This window comes from Corylus avellana, chromosome ca4 (assembly GCF_901000735.1).
Source record: "Corylus avellana chromosome ca4, CavTom2PMs-1.0".
In the NCBI taxonomy this organism is placed as follows: Eukaryota; Viridiplantae; Streptophyta; class Magnoliopsida; order Fagales; family Betulaceae; genus Corylus; species Corylus avellana.
In genome coordinates, this window is record NC_081544.1 from 27,914,171 (window position 1) to 27,936,034 (window position 21,864).

The following is a 21,864-nucleotide window of genomic DNA, read 5'->3' on the forward strand; positions in this document are numbered from 1 at the left end:
GCAAAAGTTAAAAAGAATGATTTAAAATTAATATTTAAATAAATAAATAAAAATGTCATACTTATGTTTGTTGCCTAAGGTCTCAAAATCTATTAAGGCGGCCATGCTATCTTCGTATAGAGGAATTAGTACGTTGAAAACAATATGTTAAAATTTAAGAATAATAGAATATTTAAAAAATAAATAAAAATTGGAAAAAATGAGAATCTAAAAAGATGTATCATTAATTCATTGTCTACATACAAAGGAAGTAGTACGTATTTATAAGTTTTGAAAGCATTTCTGTATATATTTTTAGTGTTAAATCTTTGGAAGAGAGTGGGAAACTCATGTGGACAATTTTAAGCCACGTGTCGTGGAGAAGCGGCCGCGACCGGGAGATTTGCACGTGGGGGAGGACATGGACCTTCCTAGTCAGAGAGAACCCTATTGGGTCGTCCGTACTACCATCCACCCGCTTGGTGATGGGAGTGCATGCTTTCGTCCAGATGCAGATGGAACCCCACGTGGCAACCCATATGTCCAGGCCCATGCATGGTTTCTTTGACCTTTCTCTCTTTCTCAAATTTGCAATATCCCCCCACCGTCTGTACCTGGGTTTGTGAACACGTGTCCACAAACACAAACTCTCGCCACGTGTCTTCTTAGGGGGTGTTTTTTCTCCAATGCCAGTTTCTTCTCTTGAAATTTTGTTTTGGTTTTATGTGGGTGAAACAACAGGCTTGGTTATTGTTTCTGCTCAGAAGAAACAAGACAACGGCAGTAAGATTGCTAAGCGACAGCTTGCAATTGTCGAGTTCGTTTTGGTCAAAAAGCAAGAAATAGGGCGAGAAACATGGTGGGAGGTTTCATCATTCGTTTGTAGCGGGATATTAAATCATTTTTATATCAAAACATTTGTCGTCATCATCGTAGTCGTACGAGAATCTACTAAATAGCATTACTCAATTTTAATACACAAAACGTGTAATGAATGAATACCGCACGCTACACATATGTTTACCAAAAACAATAATATGTCTACACGGGATAACTCAATCAGTTGATAATCATACTTTATAAAACAAAAGTCACTAATTCAAACTCTTCTCCTGGACATGTCAACAAATAATAATAATAATAATAATAGTAAATCTTCAATAACATTCATGAATCTAAATCGGTTCTAAGGTTCCATCTCTTTTGAAATATTAAGTTAAATATTTTTCACTTTAATTTCTCTTTCTTATTCTGCGTAAGTGAAGCCCATGGCCTAATCTGATGATGTGGACCAGCTTGCATGTAGGCCTACAATTTCCTAAGAATTAGACACAAACGGTCCATTCCTTAAAGGCCGCGCACCAAAAGAATATTGCTATCCAACAATCAAGTCCACTGTCAAAAGTCCAACTTCTAATGGATCCCCGCCAATTTGCCACCAAACCTTCTCTTTCCTGCCAAATCTCCCATATTGGCTTCCATTTATTTTCAGCTTTTGTTGTAGGGGCCTCAAAACCAGATCTGCTTGTACCTTGCATGTATGATGTATCCCCACCCCCACAATCACAACTCTCAAGCTCACCATACTTTTTACTGATTATATTTTGTCACACGCCTCAAAACCAAGAAAATAAAGAAGACACACTACTTGATGCTCGTGTTGCTGCAACAAGAAGAGAAGCAAGACTCTTCTTATAAAAGGCCTAAGAGTCGGTGCTGTCAAAAATAACTCGACTTGGAGAGAAAAGTCTCCAAAACCCATAAGGAATATAAGAACCAAAAAAAACAAAAAAAAAAAAGTAAGGCCCACATGACGGACTTCAAGTGACATTTAATAACTCTCCACATAAAACTTGAATTCCACCATGTCGTCGCAACAATATGAATCTCCTTAAGATGTGTATGCCAAAGCCTTAAACAATCACAAGTGCCACTCGAGTCTAAACATCTTTTAAACTTGACCATAGAACGTGGTTTAGACAGAACATCATGCTTCTCTACTAGTCTTGTTGGCCACAAATTAAGCTTTCTCATCTTACTCTTATGGAAGGGGGTCTATTTGAGGGGCTAGGTTGAACCTAGACCTTCATTTCATACTAGAACCTAGAGAGAAATAGAGAGAGAAGAAGAAGAGTCTTCTTTGAGTGTTGTGTTCTTAGGACTTGAAAGCTCTCACCATTGAGGTATAAAGCTTAAACTAGCCTTAATTTTATGTGTTATCTTTCATGTTTAAGTTGTGATTTTCGTGATATATTGTATGTCAGTTGTTCTATGTCAGTTGTTCTTCCCTTATTAAGGGTTAAAAGCTATGTCTTTTAGGTAGACAAGCTTGACCATTGCATGGAAGAGGTGAATTTTGAGGACTATATATATATTTTTTTTTTACCCCAAAGCAATGTTTAACCACCCACCTTTTAACACCTTAGATCATTTTCTTGATTATTTAACACCCACCTTGCACGAATTTAGTATGTAAAGAGTTGGCATGTGTTATTAAAAGGGTTATCACTTAACTTAATGAACACAAACATGCTAGTCTCTTAATGAAAATAGTGAGAGATTATAGACCATATAACTTAATGAAGTTGTCATTGACCTTAATTTGTACAAATTTAGTATAAAAAGGGTTGACCTGTTTATGAAACGAGTTAATTTCTTTAACTTAATGAACACAAACATGCTATAGTCCCTTAATGAAATCAGTGAGAGACTATAGACCATATAACTTAATGAAGTTGTCATTGACTTTCGCATAAATTTAGTATATAAAGGGTTGGCCTGTTTATTAAACAGGTTAATTTGAGATCGTGAGATAAAAATTATAATTTTAGAATTACTCTTTTTTTCTTTATTAGAATTATTGTGTATCAAAGCCCGATAAGCTATTGTATATGTCATAGATAATGTCTGAATTGTAAAGATTTAAAATTATATTTTTAGCATTGTACTTAGCATTTTGTCAAATTTGATTGTTATAATAAGAGATACTTCGTTATAAAAAATTAAAAAAAAAAAAAAAAAAAAAAAAAAGAGGTCTTGACCATCTCATCCTACGGTAACGGAGCTTATAAGGCATGTCATAGAATGCTACCAGGTGTATCAGATCAGCACCTGCTTCCAGAGGTTGGATAGAAGCGCCACCGAAGTAGTTGATAATAATTTCTCAAGCCTTTTCCCGAACTGGCACGCGTTCCAATGTCCGAAGCAATCGTAAACTGCATAGAACCACGCGCGTCTAATCTGCCTCCTTATCACCAAAAATACATGGTTATAAAACTTTAACTAATATACGATATTATATACAGTATAATATCATAAAAACAAATATACACATATAATATATAATAATTCTTGGGGTTTTTTTAAGAGAGCATATTCTATGATGATATGGTGTAAAATTTTATTTTACAGCTTTAAATAGAATTTTGACACATTATATAAAAATACTAAATACAATAAAAATGAAAATATTGTATTTTTAATTCAAACCAATCTCATGAATTTTTCTATTTATTTCAACCCAACGCTCACTACCCACTTCCGAGCCCCTAATATCGGAGTTTTTAAAACCAATAAAGATGATGGCTCCAGTGGTTTTATAGATGGTTTTGTCAATGAATATTTTGTTTATAATGTATTTTGTTTAGAGAAAAAAAATTATTTGGTGTGAATAATTATATTATTTTTTGGTGTTTCAAGCTTAAGTGTCTGCTTCTTATTAAAGTGTGTAAAACACCTAATTTACACAACAAAATGATTAAAATTATTCTTTAAAATAAATTTAATAAATAAAAAATAAATATAAAGAGTATTATTACTCGAATAATATAATAGTACGTTGGAATAAGAAAGTGTTATTTAATGGATATAAAACTCGAAGCTACTTTGCCAACGGTAGTAATCGGCACGCGCGGAAAGTTGGAGTGAAGAAAGAGGATAAGATAACCATATGGGATATCCTCTGCCATCGCTGACGCTTGCATCTTGATCATCTTTATCGGACGCTTGCCATTTTATCTCTGAGTTACACACAATCCTTCCATACTCCTACATTCACTGAATAATTCCATTTTCTCGTTTCGTCCTCTGACCGCCAAAGCCACACTATAAGAACCAAAACCCGTGCCCAGTCTCTCTTCCTAGTTTTCGCGTCTCCTACACAATCCGCTCAGAGAAAGAAAAGATAGCAAAATGGAGAAAGCCATCAACAGGCAGAGAGTTCTTCTGGAGCACCTCCGACCTTCTTCCTCTGTTTACGGCAGCGATTCCTCAATCTCCGTATGTTCGATTCCTCGATTTTTTATTTTGCTCTTCTTTTGTTTCTGTCCGATCCGCTCTTTTCGCTTCGTGATTGATTACTTCTTTAGCTCGCTATGTTGGTGAATTGATTTATTTGTTCACGCGTTCGTACACAATTGAGCGATCGAAATGATTAGACTTCGAAATTTCAATCTAAAAATTAGATGATCGTTATAATTTTTAGCTGCCAAAAAATGGAAAAAATGATCGGCTATGATGATTTCTTATTATTTCAAGTTTACTCCTAAAGCTGTGAACCTTAATGATAATTATGAATTTAGCTTATGGTTTCAAATTTAATTTTGGTTCCTAAAAAATGAAATTAATTGATGTTGAAAATTCTTACCAGGCATCGGCATGTCTAGCTGGGGATAGCGCTGCGTACCACAGGACTGCGGTGTTTGGGGACGATGTGGTGATTGTGGCGTAAGTTGCTCCGTCTTGCAGATGACCTTTCCGAGTTTTTTTTTTTTTTTTGGGAAATTGTCGAATCGTGAAATTTTCAATTAATTGGGTCTGTTTCGAATTGTGTTTCGGTGAATTTTGTATCACACAGAGCGCACAGAACTCCAATTTGCAAATCCAAGCGTGGTGGTTTCAAGGATACTTATCCCGATGATCTCCTAGCACCGGTTTTGAAGGTGCAGTTTATGCTTCTTTTTTCACTTGCCTTTTGGTATTCAAGTTTGGAATACTGGCGAATACCGATTTTTTGGTCGGTGTATCGTAGTGTTCGTTGTGATATAGCTTATTTTGGTGATAATTGTTTGGTATAGGCATTGATAGAGAAAACCAATCTGAATCCTAGTGAGGTTGGGGATATTGTGGTGGGTACCGTGTTGGCACCGGGATCTCAAAGAGCAAGTGAATGCAGGATGGCTGCATTCTATGCTGGTTTCCCTGGTATTTATTTGATTATTTTCGTTTTTGCAACCTTAGTTTGTTCAACTTGAAGATCCCTAGCTTATTAATCTCGAAGTTCTTTATAGTTAGTTTAATGGTCATGTATGTCACAATTGTTCTGTGTAGAAACTGTGCCTGTCAGGACCGTGAACAGGCAATGCTCGTCTGGGCTTCAGGCAGTTGCTGATGTGGCCGCCGCTATAAGAGCTGGATTTTATGATATTGGTAAAGAGTGCATCTTTTCTTTTCTTCCTTTTTTTAAGGATGTCGTAGAGTTACCTTCTTTGAAGATAAACTCTTAATCTTTATCATTTCATTTAGGCATTGGAGCTGGCTTGGAATCAATGACTGCTAATCCAATGGCATGGGAAGGGTCTGTCAACCCAAAAGTATATTCTCCTGCCTTCTTTTCTCTTATATGAACAAAATTTGTTGGTGAGAAATTTTTTTCTAAAGGATCATAGGATTCTGACGTTATCTTTCATTGACAATGACAGGTAAAGATCTTTGAACAAGCCCAAAATTGCCTTCTCCCCATGGGTATCACCTCAGAAAATGTTGCACATCGTTTTGGTGTAACTAGGCAAGAACAAGATCAGGCTGCAGTGAGTTGAATGAACCTATCAGTGTGGTATAGTGGTCTAAAGCAATTTTTTTCTATTCATTTTCTTACACTTATACTGTTAGGTTGAGTCGCATAGGCGAGCTGCTGCTGCAACTGCCTCTGGTAAATTCAAAGATGAAATTATTCCTGTGCCCACCAAGGTATCCACTATTTCTGATGTTCTAGCTGAATTTGTTTGCGCAAGCATTTTTGTGCAAGTGCATATATGGTTTTTGTTGGGCACTGATATCCAGTTCATTTAAATAGATTGTTGACCCTAAAACGGGTGAGGAGAAACCTGTTACAATCTCTATTGATGATGGGATTCGACCTAACGCAACATTGTCAGACCTGGCAAAGTTGAAGCCTGTGTTTAAGAAAGATGGGACCACCACTGCAGGTATTATTTTCATAGGGGTGATTTTATTTTATTTTTTCTTGAACTAGCTTTCATTTGAGTCTATTCCATTTCATCACTTGGTGCTTGTATCATAGGCAATTCTAGCCAAGTGAGTGATGGTGCTGGGGCTGTTCTCCTCATGAAGAGAAGTGTTGCATTGCAAAAAGGATTACCCATCCTTGGTGTATTCAGGTTTGTAAGCTTTGGGTAGAACTAATTCATTAATGTGATAAGTTGCACCGACATAGAGATGAAGCAGTGGTGCATAGATGTGCTTAATAAGAAAGGTCTGGTATACAGGCATATTTGAGTTCTGTGAACAAAAGCCTAGTTTATTGTAGTGCTTGGTTTTCAATAGTATTCTGTGTAGTTCTTATTGGCTTGCCACGTATATGCTGGAACCCACCCAACTAATTAGTTTCTCTTGGTACTTTGGTAGGAACATATAAACTGATGGAGAGTTATTTTAAGCACATCCATCAGAACCCGCACTAAATAAATAACTAAATTATAAAAAATAAAATAAAAATGTGCTCTATAATGTCAGAGGCTCTTCAGGACAATGATGTGAAGCAATAAATTCTTCTTTTCGTTTACCTCTCCAATATGACCTCACCTTACCATACTTCAGAACCCAAAAACTTAGTGATGAGGTTTGTGACCTAAACAAGTTAAGTCACACAAATCTGATTAGGGTGAGAATTTCTCTCAGCCTGACTCTGCAATATGTATTTTTTTATATCAGGTTTGTATGTTAAGAGTTGACCATTCATGGAGATGATTAAACTCTTAATCTTTTATCATGATTTATTAGACTAAATACTTAGCATATGCTAAGAAAATTACTTTTGTTGGTCATGCAGGACTTTTGCCGCTGTTGGTGTGGATCCAGCAATCATGGGTGTTGGCCCAGCTGTTGCAATTCCAGCTGCAGTCAAGGCTGCTGGTTTAGAACTTGATGATATTGACCTTTTCGAGATAAATGAGGTAAAAAAATATGAAAGAAATCCTAATTTTGGATCCAGCTACTGTGAATATATAATTACTAAGGAAATGTGCAATTGTACAGGCATTTGCATCCCAATTTATGTATTGCCGTAACAAGCTAGGACTTGATCCAGAAAAGATAAATGTGAATGGAGGTGCTATGGCCCTTGGGCATCCTTTGGGTGCAACAGGTATACACTAGAAATTCGAATTAACTTTACACTATCTAAAAGTTTGAAAACACGGGTATTACTGACAGGAACTATTAAAGGTAATTGAACTCTATAGGGTTTACATTATGGAATTTCTGCATTTATTTCAACTAAAGTGTTGAGGTCAACACATGGTAATTCCACCTGGAATAATACAAAAATTTACAAGATATATGTCAGATGCCAGCATGAGATGATACATTCATTTGTTAGACATGTCATTTGAGTTATCACTACGCATGAAGCGTCTCATGGAGATGCTATTGATGATGGACTTAAGCATGTAGTTGGATCTTTGTTATATTGACTTGATCATCATAAAAATGGTGAGAAGCTTTCTTTTATCAATTAAGAAATTTGCTAAAGGCTCTTCTGGCTGTCTCAGGCGCTCGCTGTGTTTCTACTCTATTGTATGAGATGAAGCGCCGTGGCAAAGATTGCCGCTTTGGAGTTATATCTATGTGCATAGGTACACTCTCTCTCTCTGCACCCAACTCATGCAAGTGTTTGCTGGAATATGCGGCTAACCATGAATGTTTATAACTGAAATACAGGCACAGGAATGGGGGCAGCGGCTGTTTTTGAACGAGGAGACGCTGTTGATGAGCTCTGCAATGTCCGGAAAGTTGGAAGCAACAGTCTTTTATCTAGGGATGCTCGGTAGAACAATTTTATGCGTCACTGGTTGGAAATTTCTATTAATAACGTAATGTCTGGAATTGAAAATCCTGATAAAAGCATTGTAATAAAGATGGCGTTATTTATTGTTGAAAGGCTTGGGAGTAATTAGTCGACATTTCATCTCTTTCCACTCATATTCTGCATTTCAGTATCATCAAGTTCAATCCTTTTGTTATGGTTAGGGTGTTAAGACGCGTACCTCTCCAAAGGAGAATCCCATTTTTGTTTTTCTCTCAACACCTCAAAACTTTCTATTCAGTATTCAGAGGGACAAAATTACTTTTTTCCGGTAATAGTTTGAGTCTGTTCTTCAGTCTCTTTTCTTTTTTATACAGAACTTGCATTCTAGGGAAATTCCATGAACATCCATGTGTCACAATTATGTCCGAGCAACATTATATGCAATAGAACGGTTCTATTTCAAACTTTGCATCATTAAGTATTCAATAAAACATCTCCAAATCTCCCAGTTCCTCTATTGTTAAATTGCTGAGACTACCTCAAATTAACCACGTCCAAATTCGAAGAAATCTCACGTATTCACATTAAAATAAATAAATAAACAAACTTTTTACTTTATCAAAGGCAACACCCACCAGGAAAAATTCATTGACATATCACAATTCTCCAGTCTTACTTATACTTTGATAAACTGTCCCTATTAACCCAATAACAAAATCAACATCAATTAACATTACAATAGCAATAAAAGGCTCATATTTCTTTTTCCCTTTTTTTTTTTTTTTTTTTTTTTTTACCTAGGTATCCATGTGATACAATCTAATAATAACTTTATAACACTACCCCCTAATAACTAATAACCCAATTAATATTACCAACACAACAACATAAGAATCGCCTCCAGTTTTCAATTAAGTGCAAAGAAAGGAACAATTAATGTCTAACTGTTAGCAATGCCCAAAAAAATCAAAGTTCAACGAGTAGTCGTAGAATGTATGCATTGTTTAACACTATCGTTATGTGCAATACCCAATTCACCCAAATTGACATTACCACAGAGAACTAGGCTCCAAATTATTAACCTACTCATCCAAAACAAAAAATTCTTGTAACAACCAACTAGCCCAACACCAAAATCAATCAGAATTTACATCAACTCAGAAGAGGGTGGGGGGGGGAGGGAGGGAGGGAGGGAGAGCTTAAAATTTCTGATGATCCCGACAAAAATCCAATGCCAAAATCAAGCAGAATTAACATTTTCACTTCGATAAACTCAAAACTCTCATAACCCCAACTAAACCCAATAATCAAACGCAAGCGAGTTTACATTACTACAGAAAAAGAAAAAGCAACCAGAATTAACATTACAACACCAAAGAAACTCGAGTTTCTCATAACTCCTATTACACCCAATAACCAAAATCAAGCAGAACTAACATTACTGCAATAGAAACGCTCAAATATTTTGGTAACAACTATTAACCCAACACCGGAATCGACCAGGATTAACATTACCAAAACAGAAAAGTTCAAAAATTCTTATAACCCCTATTATCCCCAATTATCAAAATCAAGCGCCGCAAACATTAGCAAACCCAAAAACCCAAAAATTCTGAAAAGCGTAAAAAAACAAAACCAATACCCAAAATCAAGCAGAATTAACATTATCACAACAAAAGAGCTCAAAAATATTATAAACTCAATTATCAAAACAAAAACCACTAGCATTCCCACAACAAAAAGAACAAAGCCTCAAATTTCCAACAAACTAAGCCACCTGGTGCCGGTGCGATGCGATGTCGTCGGAACCGTCTGCATCGTTGTCTATGAACTCGACAACGATTGTCAATCTAAACATTGGAGGCTAAATTTTTTGATACTTTGTTGAGATACATTGTCAATCTTTAAATATTTGAGGCTAAATTGAAAATCGGGTGAACATTTGGGAGGGTACAGCGTATTTTTCTCTTAGTTTTACCACATGTGAAGTGATATGGGACTGACTTGAAACTCCCTTTCTTGTTTGCCATTACAGTTCCAAATTATCAAAGACTAAAATCTGTTCACGCAAGTTTCTGCAAACTGGATGAATTAAATTCTTGAGCATTATATATGTTTTTACTAAGAAAAGTACACAAGCTTTCTGACACCTTTTACCATTGACAGCTTATGGGGCATAGAGCCATTAATTGAATCTTTTCAGTAGCATATCCAGATAGAACTCATCTCCTACAATGAGATTTAAAGTGGCTCCCATGTCAAATATATTATATATTATATTATATCAAGAGAGTTTTTATTAAACTAAAACTTGTAGGTAATTAAATATACCAATAACTACTTAAGGTGAAAGGTTATTTTATTTTACCAAATGTTGTATCCCTTGATTGAAAGAAGCAACTTTTGATTATTGATAAGGGTCTTGGTCTATCTATAGATAAGCTAGTGATTCTCCATCAGTCACAACATGAATCACTCACAACATGAACGTGAGAAATAGATAAGTCAAAAACTCTTATCTATCACTCTCCAATATATTGTGAGGGTTATAGGATTGCGAATTCAACAAACATTCAAGTTTGAATTTCTGGATTATTCAATTCAAGTACTTAAGCAACAATTGCCAAAGATTAGTGTTTTTATTTGATGTTTATATGATAATCTTCTCCCAAATTCTTACATATCCACCTCATAAGCATCCAAGCATAATTACAAGATCCCTCATCTTCTCAAGAACCAAATAGAGAATCAAACTTGGTAAAGATATTTTATTTATGTTTTTATAAATAATTGGACCTAAGAGGAGGGGGAATGAGAGATTCGAACTAAGAACCTCCGATTCATGAGGTATAGTCCCCATCCGATTGAGAGCCTAAAGATATTATTCTAGACTAGAACTTCAACATTCATATGTTCAGAAACTATAAAAGAAAGTAGTCTTTGTAGCTATCACTGTCTAGTTCTAGAATTTTGTGAAAGTGAAAACAAGTTGATGGCTTTTGAATATTCACGATCATCATTAAAAATTGAAATAACGAACACGTGGGTCTAAGGAATATGTGATTATCATACAGTTGCAGCTTTGAGGGGAAGGAAATCTGAAATCTTGTTGGTGTAGAAATCAGGTTGTATGGAGTTGTTTGGATTCTGCAGCATTGATATTGTAGTCACACCTGTTAAGACAAAAAAGCGACAAGATAATCAAATTTCATATGACAGTAGATGAAGCTAGGGGTGGGCAAATTAACCATCTACCAATTATCGATAGCCTACTGACCAAGAACCGACCAACACCTACCGACACCGCTTAATTGATGGCCGGTAGGCGGTAGACTTTTATATTTCCAACAAACTCGGTTCAGTAGGCGGAATAAAATTTTATAACCGAACCAACTTTGCCGACCAATTTTCTATTTCTTTGCTTACCGACATTACCGACCGCCATTACTGACCGATATTACCGACTGCCATTTGGTAACAGAACAAAAAGTAGGCGGGATAAGTCGGTGAAAATTTCGACTTTACCGACAATGGCGGTGCGAAATGCGAAAACTCCATTTTTGTAACCGAATTATCCGACTCCCACCCCTAGATGAAGCTCACAAAGGTACAAAGTTACCTGAGAGAACAAGAAGAGTTTTGCAACCACCATTTTGTCCAAACAAAATATCTGTATCTAATCTGTCCCCAACCATGCATATTTGTGACTTGAGAATGCCAAATCTGTGGTTATGACAATCAATTAGAGATCACATACTTGATGACTAAGCAGATTAGGAATGAGAATCTTGCACAAGAAGTTTCTAAATCAATGAATGCAGTAATGCTAATGTCTACATGTGGACTGTAAAGGCAATTTGAAAGCTCTGATATAAGCTTTGCTGAAGCCATTTTTTTTTCTTTCTTTCTTTTGGTGAGTAGTATTTGTTGAAGTCATGGATTAATTACAGCCAAAGCAGCGTGGAGAATGAGAATAAGGCATTTGAAAGATGTACTTGTTTGCTAAATAGTCCATCATAAAGGTTGATGGCTTTCCCACAACCAGTGGCTCACGTTGAGTAGATCCACTGACAGCACCAACCATAGAACCACCACCTGAAAGAAATCAAGTACCCATAACAGTGTGAATAAAACGATAATACAATAATAACAATCAATTGACTCTATGTTAAAGCGTGGGAGTCTAGAAGGAGAATAGAGGAAAGGATAAGGGGAAGAGGAGAAGAGAGGAATAGTTATCCCTTCTTTTTGCTTAGAGGTTTGACGCAGGCAGCAAGAAGCTCTCAGAAAAGCAAATTTTCAAACCAAAATTATTTGAAATTGTGGTCTTTATTTAATGTGATTCCAATGTGGGATTTAGATTAAAGTGTGATTACTTTACTAATGATCTTGGCAGTGTAGAAACACTGTTGAAAGCAGTGCTGAAATTTAAATTTAAATTATTTGTGGGTCCAATTAGTAAGGATTTCTTCTCTTTTGTTTACTTGGTAATAATTTGTTGTCCATATTAATTTGCTTCAAAGGTCATTATTAGGATTATTTGAGATGCTTATATACGCCTTATAATGACTCTTATTGTTATGGACACAACCAAAATTTTGACGGCTGGCTTTGAGTTTCTCTCAAGCCCTAGGTGTAATGCTTTCTTTCACAAGGAGTGATTCCTAGGAACCTACTAGTGTGATGCTAGTAGTTATTTTATGCTTTCATTGTATGGATTTTTTATTTCCAAAAGTGCAATCAGATCTGCAAGCCCTTAATTCCCTAACCAATTTCAACAATTTCCCAATCCCTACAGACCCTAACTCTTATTTCCTATACCCTAGAATCTTCACTCAACTACATCAGCATTTTTACAAAAAGTCTTTCAGATCCTCTCTTTCTCCCACCAAAAACTAAATCCAAACAGAAGAAACGCGAGTCTCCCACCCCTTCCCCTCTCCTTTCCTCTCTTCTCCCTCGATCCAAACATACTATAAATCAAAATGGATTCTCATTCCTACAAAGAATGGAATAAAAAACAAATTTTCAGAATATACATTTATTTGGGATCATTACCTTAATCTCCTCTCCCTCGAATATTGTGACAGGTGCATATTTCAAACAATGCTTTATAGAAATCTCATTTCATGGGCATATGTAAGAGAAAATATTTTCAGACTTAAGGATTATTCAATAAATCATTTCCCCAGAATGAAGCACTTAGGCTCTAATTCTTAAGCATAACAAAAGAGAAGGAAATGATTCCAATAAACAAAGATCTAGGCGGGCACTATCAGGGCAAGAGAAGTTAAATCATATCCATAAAGGAACCACAATTATTAAGGAACACAAAGAAAATTACTATTAATGAAAAGAAGAAAGAAACTTAAACATCTTTTGAGAAACTGTAGTTGTCAAGGAAGTATCATGGGTTCAATGTTGCCCTATGATGAGACATTGAGACCATCCAATAAATAGTATATCTGAACAAATAATTTTATAATTTACCTAATTTCTTTTTAAAAGGAGTTACGTCATAAGAGAAGATAATTAAGGGAAAAGTTAAGAGAAAAGAGAGTCTTATGTAAATTAAATGCATAAGATACAAGCTCATATAGACCCCAAGAACAACAACCATAGACTGCTTAAAAGTTATAACGATAATTCTTAGCTGCTTTTAAGGACTTAGCTTAGTACATTGACTCAATAACCAGTGCAACATTTCACATTATGACTACAATAAATGAAATTAGTTTCTATCTACAACTATAAGCATTGGTAACCATATTAGTACATCAATAAATGCAATATTGCCAGTCTAGGAAAGATAACAAGAAACTGCTAACTTATCCTCAAACTTATACTTATTAGCAACATTAAAACAATTGAAAGTATAAGTTTCATCTAATACATTATTAATTCCCATTAGGAAATTGGTTCCAAACCAAAACTGAGAACATCCTTTTTAGTTTGCCCATTTTATGGTGGTGGCAATAATAACTTGAAGATGGCATGTTATACTATCATGGTAGGGCGGCAATAGCGACGGTAGGTTATGGTGGTGTGATACTGGGTGTTGGTAATGAATATAGCAATAGTGGTGGCAATAATGGTAGTAGTGTTCAAATGAAGAGCAATATAGGATGGGAATAGAATAGTAGAATTTCTACAATAACGCCTTCTCCTATGGAATTTAAACTTCAAAGTTTTTGTGCTTGAAATATCCAAAGTTTAAAACTACTCCATAGATTTTTTTTAAATGACTCGTTAGCCCAAACAAGGGAAATCAATATTGGAGTTTTTTGTTGGGGGGAGGGGGTAAGTAATTTCAATATCATTAAATAATTGCAAAAGGGCGCAACCCTAATACACAGGAAATTAATATTGGAAATTGAATTACAACTTTAAGTAAAATCCCTCGTCCAACACAAGATAAATCCTTTAGTAACTTCAATGAAGTAGTTTTCCAACAAAATATTCTTAGTAACTACTGAACCAAACCACAAATGAGATGCAGGCAATACTTTCCCCCTATTTTTAGTTATGATCAAAACCAAACAATTTTCATAAGAGGTGGATGATAAATCTATGAAAATGGAAAATAAAGGCTAGAGAGAAGTTAACCTGCCCACTCCTGAGCATCTGTTAGATGTGTGACAGCATCACGATTGGTAGCAATGAATAGACACCCGGGGTTTTCGCGTATACAGAGTGTTCCATACCTTCCATCAAACATAAAATTTGTTAATCACTCCCATCATGGACAACTAAACAGAAAACATATTTCAAGTGCATCCACAAAATATTAGAGGTTTAAAGAAAAATTTGGCCATTATGGTAGTGACTGAAGTTGGTAACGATCAATGATTATTACGAAGTAAAATGGTAGAAGTGCATTTTGAATAATGTAAATAAGTGTGTGAATTAAAACAATACACAAGATGATTGAAGTATGTTGTATGTTAAATTTGACATGTCAACTAAATCAGCGCTGCCAATTAGAACAGTCTCAGCTAATTAGTATGATAACAGAAATTGAAGAGAAACTGATGTGGACATCAAATACAAGCCATTGATTACAAGTAGACCTGGCAATTTAACTTGTGACCCGCGAACACAACACATAATTTTAGGGTTAGGGTTTAGGTTAAATGGGTTCGGACACTCATTTATGACACGTTTAATAAACGTGTCGGGTCGTGTCAACCCGTGGGTTCGCGGGTTGACACGTTTGACCAGTATATATATCTACACACTTAATTTATTTTTTATTTTTAGCTCAAGTTTGTATATATACATTTAAACATGTTCACGAGTTGTGTCGTGTCAACCCGACACGACACGTTTATTTAAATGGGTTATACGTGTCGTGTCTTGTTACCCATTAATAAAACGCGTCGTGTTCGGATTTGGGTGTTCGACACGTTTATTTAAACGTGTTGTGTTCAAGTTGGCATAAACAGGTTCGTGTCGTAAATGGGTTGCTAGAACCCATTTTGCCAGCCCTTAAATTACATGTGTGTTTGAACATTGATATCAGGGGATGGAAGATGGCCTAGCCCATGATTTTGTGTTTGGGTGATTGAGAGCTGGAGATATTATTATGGGCACTTTTATTATTTTCGCATTTTATTTGTTTTGTTATTTATTTTCCAAATTGGTTATGTTAATTTTTTGTTAGGGAAAGATACACCAAAGGAGTCAATTAAGAGAATATTAATATACATATTTGGACATTACACTAGCCCAAATGCCTAAGCTAATGAGCTTGAATCCACTTAGGCATATTAACTACTTTTTTTTTCTTTATACTTTATCAATGTAGGACACAACACTCACAAGCACCCTCAACAAATCTCTCCCTCACTTGTGAGTCTTTTCTATTGACCTAACTCTCCCTCATATGTGAGTCCTTTACAAATCCAATTGTGTCATAAGTACTCCAAGAGCTACTACTCTTTTACTGGAGTCAAACCAAGATAATCGTATCAACAATGGAAGCTAACCATGGCTCTGATATCAATTGTTAAGAAAATAAATTTAGGATCCCAAAGAAGTAGAAAAAATAGCATAATAAAATAAATTAATCACACATGACATCAAGATTTACATGGTTTGGCTTAACAATGCTACATCCACAAGAGAAGACGACACGGAGGAAATTTACTATCAAAAGGTAGAGTACAAAGAAAAGTAGAGAGAAAGTCACTCAAATTTGTTTTTCAGGCATTTAGTGATCTTACTGGATTTTGTAGTAGTTAAAATAACGATCAAAGCCAACCACAACAGCCCCAACCTGAAAAAAGCAATGAGGGACTCCTTTGTTACGGCCAAAAATTGAATCGTAATGAAACAATTGCTTTTAGGAGCAAAAGAATACACAAAAGATAATTCAGACTGAAAATACATTTTCTCATTTTCATTGGTAAGAACTCTTTGAAAAACTCAAATTAGAAATGCAATTAATTGTAAAGCATGAGAGAGCAGAAGTATACATCTTTATCATGCTCCATGAGAAATCCAGGCTTTAGCTCTATCTTTTTACCACCATCTTCCTGAAAGTTTTAAACAAAAAAAAAAAAAAAAATTCATATAAATAATTAAACAGTTCCACATTCATCATCAAGTTAGAACATGCCAAACCTCAATATCCTCAAAAAAATCCACTAATTAAAGTGATATGTGAACACATTTATTATAAATTGTTAAAAATTACTCTTGCATCATATAATTACAGTCCCACTCCCCACCCCAAAAGGGGAAAAATGATAGATATATTAGGAAATCTAATATTGTATGCAAAAAAAAAGGTCACTTTTCTTCCTGTTATGAGACTGTTGTCTAAAATCTCATCTTAACATAAAAATTCCATCCATGTGGACCCTATGTGATACTTAAAATAGCCACCTCTTACTATGTCTGATTTAAATTCCAGAATGTTTCTTTTCATTTGAAAATAGTACTTCTGGGGATAAAGAATTACTGGCATAGACTGTCAAGATAGTGCACCTAAAATAAAATAGAAACTCTCAGCTTTTGCATGTGATTATCTTTCATAATTAAGCTAATATACCTTTAATTGCATTAAAGAAAAAGGTTTTACAGGAGGTAGGTGAAGCTGAAATCACAACCTCAAGGAAGGTTTTTGGATATCAACAGAGAACTTTAAAATATTACTCTACATAATAACACTCCCCAACAGGCCCAGCTTCCACCCCCCCCCCCACACACACAAAAAAAAAAAAAAAAAATTAGTAAATGCTACATTTGGATCAAGCCCTATATTTTCTTACCAAGTTTCTTGTCATTCATGTCATATCGTCATTTCAACTCTCACAATTCTTCCACAGAGTTAAGTAAAATTAAAAGTCTTCCTATATCTTGTGTTTTCAATAATCTCAAGAGAGAACACTCCATAAATCTATTTTGTCAGAGTTGGACTATTTAATTCTTTGAGGGACACGTACATATCAAGTGTAAAGTTTTGCAAGCAGAATAGAAGGGACCATATTCTAACTTGATCTTCGAACTATTTGATTGAGAGTTACATATCAGTAGTGAAAAAGATGTTGCATCAACTGGTGTTTGTGATAATTCAGTCATATTGAAAACAAAATCAAATGTTCACACAATATCAGGTGAAAGTTGCAGGTTTAAGACTAATTAGAGCGGGAAGTGAAACTTATACAACGTAAATTTCATACATACTGGGCCACCAAGGTATTGAATTCCTGCAAGCTCAAGCTCCTTCAAGATGCCATCCTCACCGATCACATACACCTAAATCATGACCATCTATTAGTCCTCTATTTTCTTTATCCAAAGCCACCATATTCACACAGGGTGTCAACAAGGTTTCTAAACATGGCTGAGCATTGGTGGATTTATGAACAAGCACAAATTGTGAAGAGTAACAGGTTAACCATAAGCAAAGAGTTATTACAGTTCCATAATCTCAAAATACTGAAAATGGTATTCAAATAAATTTTAATAAGCATTCATTAGAATGAAAACAAAGTACAATTCAGTTATATAAGTTTTGAAATTAAGGTCTTAGAGGAACATCAGAAAAAATACAAACGGAAGGAAGATACTGGTAGAAGACTCATTGCATAGCACAATAGAGTAAGTATCCTCTTCACACTAGCCTGTTTTCCGCTACAACTACTGGAAAACAACCTCCTGTTATGACCTTCTTGATATATTGAAAACATTTAGTGCAAAATTGTTGACCAGAATTGAGGGATATGTAAAAGTATATGGCTAATGATAAAAAGAATTCCTTTTTACAATAACTGCTCTTGACTAGAGATATGGAGCTGGGCCCCACATAGCTGGTCTAGTAGCATATTTTATTTTATCACCACCATGAATTTAAATATATGTATATACCTTTTTATCTTTTGGGAAATTAATTGACTTCAAATATGCAGCAGCAGCAAAAGATGATGCAAAAATTTCCTCCTGAAACATTTCAGTTGCATTAGAAGTTATGGTTGACAAAGTTTAGCTAACATGGGAGAAAAGAATCATGAACTAACCTCAGTGACATTCAGGCCAAGTGTCTCAAACTTTTTACCATATTGTTTTCTAGACTTTGTTGAGTTGTTGGTAACAAAAACTAATCTCTTTCCCTGAAGAAAAAGAAATTCAAGAAATGTCTAATAACCATAAACGACTCATTGCCTCTTAAGACTTTGTCACAACAATTCCAATTATGACCATTTTGCAAGGAAGTCAAGAGAAAAATTAAATTAAATGAAGCTAAAGAGTTGCATATTCATATGAATTCATGCAAGGTAACACATACATTCATATACAAACCTTTGACCGGAGCATATCAAGGGTTTCTGGGACTCCATCTATTAGTTTATCTCCTTTCCATATGACTCCTGCAAAATAATTAGAAATAAGTATAAGAGCTTTAATTAGATTGTCATTAGATATCTAACCTTATCAATCCCGAAGAAAAATAAATAAATAAAAAGAAAGAAAAGAGGCTGCAGACACATGATTAATCATTTAAATTAGAAACTTTAATAGCTACTACGAAGAGGGACTAATTCCAACAGAAAAAAGCAATAAATGAAATCTTCTAATAAAAACTTTCTCCAATATTTTAGCACTAAGTTTAAGGTCTATGTGAGAAACTGTTTTTTTGATAAGTAGCTCTCTATGAGAAGTTGTAGATGTAGTCATTCTAAATTGGGAATGTATTTATGTGAACACGTAATGGTAACGGCTGATGTGGATTTCACGTTTGAGTGTCAAGTCTCACATCAAGAGATAGTGGAGAAAAGTGAGAGATTGCTAAACACAGTCAGCTTGGAATCCAACATGTACATCAAATACTCCCCAAATTTTGATCTCTCATCACTTACACTTGTCTAATTTGGGGTTTTTCTTCCTTCCACTCTGGGCACACGCATTGTACAAATTGGCAATCTAAAGACTGACTTGCTCTATTGCTGGTTACAATGTTGAATTCTTGTACAGTGAAGAAATCATTAGGCTTCCATTAGATGTCAGAATCCAAGAACAAAAGCAAAGGAAAATTGTCAACATCCTCAAGAAATTAAGGGCAAATTTTGTGTGGGAAATTTAGTTCAGCTGTTTACTGAGTGAATATTGCAACCATGCTTACACTCATTAAACAAAAAAAAAAAAATCCTTTCAACTAAAGAACATGTAAAATGTGGTCACACATTTGCATGAGAATACAAATCCCAGGTAGTTTCTTAATCCTAAACAAACACAGATTAGCACGCGCGCACACACACAGAACAACCGTCCTCACGTCCCAACACACACACACTAATAAATCCAATTCAGCATTTTTAAATAAATTATTTAAATTTTCGTCAATGTAAATTGTACGAAAAAGAAGAAGAAGAAAGAAGAATTCAAGAGAGAAAAACAATAAAAGACCCCTCACCATCGCAGTCGAAGATGAAGGTTTCGACGGATTCGATGAGCTCCCCCGGATTCTTGAGGGGCTGCGCCGACGCCCGGGTCGTGAAACTCGCCATTCTCGAGTTTTTATTGGTGTTCAATCTTATGCTCGACAAGTCGGATAAAGGGTTTGGAGAAGTACACGAGAGCTTCTTGAGGCCCAAGAATCTGGATGCGTTGGGGCTCAAATGGCAGAGAAATCGATATGAGTTTGTGGAAGAAAGAGCAGAGACTGAAACAGAGATTGTGGCTGTCGTTCTGCTCAGCATTTTTTGTGTTTTTTTCTCTTCTTTTTTCTTGGGTAGGTTGTTTGAGGCAATTAAGGTCTTAACTTTTCAAGTGGATGAGATGAGATGAATAGGGTTCACACATACATGCATGCACTTTTTGTTTTGAGAATCGCTACACTTACATAGGCTTTTAACTAACAAAGCCTTACGTACTGACGTGGCAAGGAAAAAGACAAAAACAATTTGGGACCAGGCTGCTCGTGAGAGACCAAGCTCGCTCTCTCTCCTGGGTCTCGCCGAAATGTTTGAGCTCTGATGGGCCCAACTCAGAAGCTCACCCAAAAGTCGGAATATTGGTTGTTCACGGCGGCGGAACATTGGCCCCAACTCACAGCGGAATATTGGTTCTCAAGATGTCGGAGTTTTTCAACCAAAAGTCGTCGGTGCCGGGGAAAATCCCGTCGGCCGAGGCCCGCCCTGGGTCTGGCCAGACCCAGCGTTGTTATGCCGTAGATTAATTTCTTTCCAATTACCTGAATATTCTGATGAATGTCTTGTCTCATAACAGCCATTTTCGGTCCAATCTTATCTGCAGACAGATTTATTCCACAGAAAGGTTATGCAATTTTCTACTTTTATATCTAGAGCTTGAGAGAGAGAGAGAGAGAGAGAGAGAGAGAGGTGCAGAGAAAAAACCAACCAAGAATTTGAATAACCAAGTTGCAGACATGAAGAAATGTCTTTGTGGGGATGTGAGCAGCATCATGTTTATCACCAGGTTTAAGTTTGGCCATCATAGAGAGCTCTTCAATGGCAGACCTTATTTCTGACACCTTCTCCAACTCCCTTTTCCTCTTCATTTCAACCTCTGTGTAATCTTCTTTCGCCCCCTCCACTTTAATTCTTGATTTTCTTTTCAATACCCATGCTGATGATCATTTCTGGATGAGCTTCTGAGTTGGGCCCATGAGATCTCAAAAAACAATTTCTGCCAGGCCCAGGAGAGAAAGCGAGCTTGGTCTCTCACAGGCAGCCTGGTCTCAATGTTTTTTTTTTTTTTTTTTTTTGTCTTTTTCTTTGCCACGTCGGTACGTAAGGCATTGTTAGTTAAAAGCTTTTTTTTTTTTTAAAAAAAAAAAAAAAGGTTAAAAGCCTTAATAAGTGTAGCAATTCTCTTTTGTTTTATTGTAATTTTAATTTTAATACAACATGTTTTATTGTAATTTTCTCATTTAAAATTAGAAGCTTTACTCTCTTATCTTTTGAGTAAAACATTATATGTAATTATTACAACAATTTTACTCTGGTTTAATTCTGATACTTTTTAAGTCAGTAAATATTTAAAAGATGCAACTCCTTCTATGCTATGATTCAACTTTCATGTGGAATTGATCTTAAATTAGCCTTGATTTTGTTTTTTATTTAAATTAAATATTTCACGTGTTGGGCCTTATCTATTAAAAAGAAATTTGAGTCTACACGTGAAAGGAGTGTTAAAAGCAATGATTAACTGATTAAGTGATTAATTTGTTTCTTCCTATAAATTTAAACTTTTGGGATAACTGGTAATTTAATAAATTTAAAAATCATTTATCCTCTAAATTCCAAGTGTATGGCGAAAATGGTATTTAATGTTCAATAATAATGGTTTAGGAGTTGATTCTCTCATACGTG

General features: G+C 35.4%; 2 protein-coding genes across 2 annotated transcripts; one reads left to right on the forward strand and one right to left on the reverse strand.

Annotated features, from left to right (window-relative positions):
* The first annotated feature begins 4,071 nt into the window (after positions 1-4,071).
* On the forward strand, positions 4,072-8,180 carry LOC132178601 (3-ketoacyl-CoA thiolase 2, peroxisomal). Its single transcript, XM_059591059.1, has 14 exons — positions 4,072-4,257; positions 4,628-4,704; positions 4,835-4,919; positions 5,055-5,181; positions 5,308-5,406; positions 5,503-5,570; positions 5,679-5,786; positions 5,869-5,946; positions 6,053-6,185; positions 6,281-6,377; positions 7,049-7,172; positions 7,255-7,363; positions 7,770-7,853; positions 7,939-8,180. The coding sequence occupies exons 1-14, from the start codon at positions 4,171-4,173 to the stop codon at positions 8,046-8,048; spliced, it is 1,386 nt and encodes a 461-aa protein (XP_059447042.1). The 5' UTR covers positions 4,072-4,170; the 3' UTR covers positions 8,049-8,180.
* A 2,589-nt stretch (positions 8,181-10,769) lies between these two features.
* Positions 10,770-21,105, reverse strand: LOC132176942 (phosphoglycolate phosphatase 1A, chloroplastic-like). Its single transcript, XM_059589106.1, has 12 exons — positions 20,891-21,105; positions 19,944-20,779; positions 18,833-18,900; positions 18,550-18,642; positions 18,401-18,472; positions 17,717-17,788; positions 16,504-16,563; positions 16,252-16,304; positions 14,633-14,730; positions 12,022-12,121; positions 11,646-11,749; positions 10,770-11,199 (listed from the first exon to the last, which is right to left on the reverse strand). The coding sequence occupies exons 2-12, from the start codon at positions 20,227-20,229 to the stop codon at positions 11,093-11,095; spliced, it is 1,113 nt and encodes a 370-aa protein (XP_059445089.1). The 5' UTR covers positions 20,230-20,779; positions 20,891-21,105; the 3' UTR covers positions 10,770-11,092.
* Positions 21,106-21,864: the final 759 nt, after the last annotated feature.